General features: G+C 51.3%; 1 protein-coding gene across 4 annotated transcripts; it reads right to left on the bottom strand.

The window, feature by feature from the left end:
• Nucleotides 1-429: 429 nt before the first annotated feature.
• On the bottom strand, nucleotides 430-5,011 carry LOC309357396 (palmitoyl-protein thioesterase ABHD10, mitochondrial-like). Of its 4 annotated transcripts, none has more exons than XM_081889530.1 (5): nucleotides 4,792-5,011; nucleotides 2,419-2,598; nucleotides 2,017-2,128; nucleotides 1,528-1,665; nucleotides 430-1,075 (listed from the first exon to the last, which is right to left on the bottom strand). In XM_081889530.1, exons 2-5 carry the CDS (start codon nucleotides 2,586-2,588, stop codon nucleotides 737-739), a joined length of 759 nt encoding a protein of 252 aa, XP_081745656.1. In that variant the 5' UTR covers nucleotides 2,589-2,598; nucleotides 4,792-5,011; the 3' UTR covers nucleotides 430-736. The 4 variants fall into 4 exon arrangements, with proteins under 4 accessions (XP_081745656.1, XP_081745657.1, XP_081745655.1 ...); XM_081889531.1 differs by lacking the exon at nucleotides 4,792-5,011 and adding an exon at nucleotides 3,845-3,989; XM_081889529.1 differs by lacking the exon at nucleotides 4,792-5,011 and adding an exon at nucleotides 3,709-3,842.
• Nucleotides 5,012-6,136: the final 1,125 nt, after the last annotated feature.

Raw genomic sequence — 6,136 nt, 5'->3', positions numbered from 1 at the left:
ACTAAAACAATGTGAATTGGGGGCCATTCTTTGATTTCCTTTCACAGGGCTTTCAATTGGACTAAGGTGCACTGGAATTTGCATCACAACGGTGCCTCTGGGCAGCTTTTAATATGAAGCAAAGTAAGAGCCAATCTGTGTACAGATGAATGCGTTCGTTGGTGCCACGCACGCAATTTGCATTCTTTAAAAAATTGCACATTCAATGCAAAGGCCTGTTGAATGGCCTTCCTTGTGTTGGCCTCGAATGAGCGTTCCCCTTTCCTGCTCCAGGTGCAGACCCCTGACCCCCACCCACCCACCCAAAGAGGGGGCACAGCCAAGTGGGACATTTGTTCACAACTGGAAACATCTAACCAGGATTGCCTGCTTGCCACCACCTCATTCAATCCTGGGGGTAAGGGTGGGAAAAGTGAAAGGAAACTCCAGAAACATGGAGGTTTGCTTTATTAGGTGGGCATCAAAATGTCTCTTTTGTCTTGAGAATTTTTCACGCATGGCATTCAGAAAAGTTACGGGCAGCTTCTCTGCCTGCAGCCTTCCTCCCTTGCTTCCCCCTTCCCCCTAGGCCTTCTGCCCCTTTTAAAGTGTTTCCCACCCCCCACCCCATTGCAAAGACCTGGGCAAAGTGCTGTGTGTAGTAGCCAGCAACCCCTTCAGGGCCCCTGCGCAGTCAATCTAGGCTGCACCAACTGGATCCATGGGGGCTTCCTTGAGCCTCTGCCCCCCATGCGCTTCAGCCTTCCTGTGGCACCAATGCCAGGAGACCCCTGACTGCCCCCACCAGTTCGCTGAGCTCCTCCTCTTTGTCCAGCCCATGCTCCCCTCCTTTGAACAGCGTGATGTGGACATTGGCACTCTGCAGCCGCTCCGCCACCTCCAGCGCTCGCTGCCAGGGCACGGTCTTGTCCCTCAAGCCGTGCAGCAGCCGGACAGGGCAGGACACGCCGATGGATGGGCGCTCCAGCAGGCCGTGCTGCTCTGCCTCCTCAAAGAAGCCCCATTGCATGAGCAGGGGCTCCTTGCCAGCCCTAGGGAAGACGTGGAAGCCATTCTGCTGGGCTTGGCTCCTCACCTGGGCAAGAGGGCAGAAAGGGCACAGTCAAAACAGGTTGGGGCAGCGGCCACCGTGGCCTCACCCACCCCAGGGCTGAACCTAGCCCCAGTCTGGATGGCAGCAGAGCCCCAAATTGGCCACGTGGTCCTTCCATGAGAAGCATGCCCTTTGGGGGGGCAGATACCAGGCACCCCAGTTCCCACCCCCTTGCTGTTTATTTACCATATTTACTTGAATGTAGAGTGCACCTTTTTTTTGCCAAACCACACTGTGAAAATTAAGGGTGCACATTAGATTTGATGGCACCATCCAATGCTTTTTTGGTTCTGATGTTTTGGAAATTGAGGTGCGCATTAGATTCGATGGCGCATTAGATTGGCATCAATACAGTATCGGCCAAATGTCTATCCCTCCCTTCCTCCCAAATGATCCCAGGGTGGCCCTCTCTTTGGCCAAGAGCTGCTGCTCACCTCTGCAGGGAGCCCCCTGGCATGGGCAATGAAGGCATCGACGCCAACCCCTGTGGCAACCAGCCCAGCAACCCTGCCTGGGCGCTCCAAGGCCACCAGCAGCATCAGCCAGCCCCCCATGCTGGCCCCCACCAGGATCTGGAAGAAGAGGAAGAGGTGTTTGCCCTCTGCCACTATGTGGGATGGCAACCCACACCTTCTCTGGGCAACTCTGCTCTGTCCTTCAAAAGCGGCTGGTGCTTGTGCCCATCTGTGAGCTGCCTGGGCATCAGCCAGGAGGTTCCAAGAGCCCATCTGGTCTGACTTCCTGCCCTAAGGGCAGGCCCCTTGATCCATAGCTCAGCAGGCCCCTGCAGAACCAAAAGGCCAGGTGAGCTGGAGTGGCAGTATGGGGCAATGGGCACGGGGTTTGGTCATCCATATTGCAGGCATTAAGGCACTAATCCCATGCCAACCTGGGATGGCTTAGTGAATCACAGGGATGCTTACCTGGGGGCCGCTGGTGAGCTCGTCGAACACACTCAAGGTGTCTTCCTTCCAGTCCCCCAGGCGGCTCTCCTCAAAGCAGCCATCTGACTCCCCACATCCCCGGTAGTCAAAGCTGGGGTAAGAGGAGACATTTTGAAGACCCTTCCCCCAAAGGGGCACACACCCAGGGCTGCCCCTCCCATTATGCAGAGTGGAGCAGCAAGTGGTGGCTTTGTGAAGGACACCTCTTTGTGTGTCTGCCATCCTTTGGCCCAGGAGAGGACACTGTCCTGTCACCAGCGTGGAAGTGAAATTCAGCCATCATCTTCGACACATGGGAGGCCATCTTTGCCTCAGGCCGCAAAAGGGCCCTAAGCCCACCCCAGGACCTCTGGAGAGTCCAAACAGCTTCTTGCTTCCCACCTGACGAATGCCCGTCCTGTCTCCCGGCAGAACTGCTCCATCCTCTGACACTTGGGGTTGGCTCTGGTGCTGTGGAAGCCCAGCAAAAAGACGACACCGGGGCTGCAGCCTGGTAGGCGGTGGTAGGCCAGGCGGGGCAGACCTTGGCGCAACAGAAACGATGGTGCCATGTTGGCAGAGCTGTAGGCAAAAACAGAGGGGGTGAGTTGCTAGATTTTTGTTAGGATCACTTTTATTGGGTTGGTATATTACAAAAAAAACGTAAATGCAAAATCCAGCTGTCCCTCCGCAATAGGTGATGTCTGCATCAGTATATGAAGTGTATTCAAGTCCACATCATATATCCAGCTTGCAAAGGTCCTCAAAGGATGATGTCAGCCAAAGATGTTTACATGAAGTTCATTAAAGTCATTTTTCACTGTATGCATGTTGAAGGTGTGCCATTCTGCTGTGAATAAGTCCTTTTGCCTTAGACTTTGTGCCACTTGAAGTTTATTGGTAAGTTTCTCAAGTGCCAGTTTTCAGACCATACTATACCAATTTGCCAATTGGTAAATTGGTATAATATGGCCTTCCATATTTATACAGTGGTACCTCTGGTTAAGAACTTAATTTGTTTCAGAGATTCCTTCTTAACCTAAAACTGTTCTTAACCTGAGGTACCACTTTAGCTAATGGGGCCTCCCGCTGCCACCGCATGATTTCTGTTCTTATCCTGAGATAAAGTTCTTAACCCGAGGTACTACTTCTGGGTTAGCGGAGTCTAACCTGAAGTGTCTGTAACCTGAGGTACCACTGTATACCAATAAATACCTATACTTCCATATATTTCCAATACCTAGTTATAATAAGTCTTGCTGCAAATAATAGATACACAACCAGTGGCTTAACGTGCACATCTGCATTTTAAAAAGATTTAGCAAAGCCACTTCCAGGCATTGAACCTAGATCACATGAGATATTAATACAAGAGTGTGTCTGAGCCAGGACAGAGGGCCTTTCCCTCCAGGCGAAGTCAGTGGCGTAGCGTGGGGGGTGCAGGTGGGGCCAGCCGCACCGGGCGCAACATCTGGGGGGGCACGCTCGCACTCGCAGCTCTCTGCCCCTACCTGGCTCACTCACTCTCTCTCACTGCAGTGCTGGCTGTGCGAATCCGATCCGAGCCGCCGAGTTGCCGCCCACTGGGGAGGGGGGGTGCTAGGCGTGCAGGTTAGGGGGCGCAAATTACTTGCCTTGCCCCGGGTGCTGACCACCCACGCTACGCCACTGGGCGAAGTGACCACAGTCCACCTCCATCCATGTGTCCTGATTTCAGGTCCTGCTTTAGCCCCAGCTGCTCTTGGCATGAGAATTCCACACTGGGCAATTGCACCAAGGGACAATCACTGCTTGTGGCACTTCTCTCCTGCTAATCCTCCTGTGGCACCTCAGAGCCAAGTCCTGCAGGTCTCTCTCTGCAAGCTGCTCTTCTTCTGAAGGGCAGAGACTCGGAAAGGTTCTGGCTAAACAGAAGGTTGCAGCATCCTGGTTGCACCTGGGACTCAGCTACATTAGTAAGGAAAAGAACAGTGTTTTGAATGCATTATAAATATGCAACACCAGATGGCACTGTAGAGCAGAAAACTTTTCTATGCAATTTGACATAGTGTTTTCTTTTCTTTTGTTATAACAATTTAATTTCTGACATATTTATAGCGTGTTTTTCCCCCTGTGTGTAGATCCACTCCAACAAGGCCAGGAAGATTTTGGGGCAGGTGCTGCCAGGGATTGTTTCCCTGCCCATCTGCTCCTTCAGTAGATTTCTGCAGCACCAAGAGACATCCTTCTCTTCTGCTGCTGATACAAGCAGTGTAGTTAGTGGGTGGAGGTGTAAATCCTGGGTTCAAATGCCACCAGGGCCAGAGAGGGACCCACTGTGTGGCATTAGGCTCTCACTCGGTCTTCCTTTTAGTCTCAGTTGGCCTTCTGAGCAATGTGTGCACTAAAATGATACTTACATTTGCCTCGGCCACTGCTTCATTCACCCACAGAGATACACATGAACCTTCACCCGACAATTGCAGGTAGACTTTGACTCTATTTGCTAGATCACTCCATGCCTGTAGCAGCCAGCCAGCCAGGCCCTCCCTCTTCCCAGCCCCAGGGCTCAGTGACAGCCTTCCTTCCCTTGGACTCTCTCCCATTTTTCTCTGCCCCTTCTCCCCAAAGGCGTCCCACCTGTGCCAAGATGGCACAGCCACTGGGTCACAAGGAGAGATCCCGTTCCTCTTCCTCCTCCATGCTGAAGGCTGCAGATTGGTTATTCCCCCCCCCCCTCTAATTTCCACAGCCCCTGCTTGGGTCCTTTAAGGGCTGTGAAGTCCTGGCACCCACCTTTTCAGCTGTGGTGCAGGCCCTGGGAAAGCAGCTGACCTGTTGCCCTCTGTGCAGAGTCTGTGACAAACAAGCAGCCTGGAACAGAGGTATCAAACACTGGCTATTTGCTAACTCAGCAAGCTGGAGACTCATTAAGGAAGGAGGGGAAACCCCAAGCCTGGGAACCACTGGAGGAGCGGCAGGACAGAGACGGAAGCATCAAGGGGTTGATTTCTTATGAGAGATATGCAGAACTAGTGCTTTCTGAGAAATCCAGTTCTGCAAAGGTGACGGAAGTCACACTGTGCATGCTCAGAGGCCCCTCTTCGTTTCACATGTTCCAAATCACACAGGAGTGCTTTCTACCTGGAACCTCAAACAGCCAGTAGGTGGAGATTTGTAATTTTCCACTGCGATTTGGCTTATGACGCTAGCATGGTTAAACCCAGCCTTTTACTCCTTGGTGCATTGGCCCTTACAAACGAGCAGGGGCTCCTTTTTACGATACCATTCTGAATTAAAACAAGGTCCAAAGGCAGCTCATAAATTAGCATATTTTTATTTGTGAGAGCTCATGGTTAAATCTGAACATAGAACTGGCCACAGCACCAAATTTTCTGCCTTGCAAAAGATCAAGACAGCCATTAGATGTTGCTGTTACTCCATCAGCAGGTGGGAAAGGGCGAGCCAGGGATGGAAGTACTGTTGCCTTGAAAGGAGGGTGTGTGTGACTGGCTCTTTATGGTTGTGTTTTAAATTTTATTATTACTTTCAGAATTTCTATCCTTTCCTTCCTCCCCAAGGAGCACAGGGGAGCAAACAGATGCACAGTTTGAAAGCAAAAACAAAGTATAAAACCATTAAAAGCAATTACAGTTAAAAACATATCAAAGCAATTATGCTTTAAAACTTTATTCCACCCAGCGATTGTGGGCTTTCCAGAAGTCAACACAGATTTATGCTTTCCAAATTACTCCATCAGTCTTTTCCCTTCCCCTCCTGAATATGGATTTTGGACCTAGTCCTATTGCATGTTTGGGGTGAAGCAGCCTAAGCCATTCAGTGAAAGATTCTGCCAGGGGTGGGTAGGTGGGTGGGTGGGTCGGGTAGGAATGGACATAGTGTCAGGCCCTGTTGTCTGCAAACAGAGCCAGTATGCTAGTTCTTTCTTATTCAGTATGCTGTTTCCTTTTAATAACATACTTTTGCTACCATCAACCATGACATCCTTCTGGACCGTCTAGGAGCTGGGACCCGGGGGCACTGTTATACAGTGGTTCCGCTCCTTCTTCCTGGGTCGTGTCCAGAAAGTGGTGTTGGGGGATGAGTGTTCAGACCCCTGGGCTCTTACTTGTGGGGTGCC

The sequence above is a fragment of the Podarcis melisellensis genome (assembly GCF_964234715.1).
Source record: "Podarcis melisellensis genome assembly, chromosome: 15".
Taxonomy (NCBI): Eukaryota; Metazoa; Chordata; class Lepidosauria; order Squamata; family Lacertidae; genus Podarcis; species Podarcis melisellensis.
The sequence above is the reverse complement of the archived record's forward strand: the minus strand, read 5'-3'. Positions and strand labels throughout refer to the sequence as shown.

What these genes read in the sequence shown, in the direction of transcription:
- LOC309357396 (XM_081889529.1), bottom strand. Translation starts at nt 3,764, where the DNA reads ATGCCAAGAGCAGCTGGGGCTAAAGCAGGACCTGAAATCAGGACACAT. An exon ending in ATCAGGACACATGGATGGAG is followed by an intron (nt 2,599 to 3,708) that starts GTGGACTGTGGT and finishes TTTTGCCTACAG; the next exon opens with CTCTGCCAACATGGCACCAT. An exon ending in AGCTCACCAGCGGCCCCCAG is followed by an intron (nt 1,666 to 2,016) that starts GTAAGCATCCCT and finishes CTCTTCTTCCAG; the next exon opens with ATCCTGGTGGGGGCCAGCAT.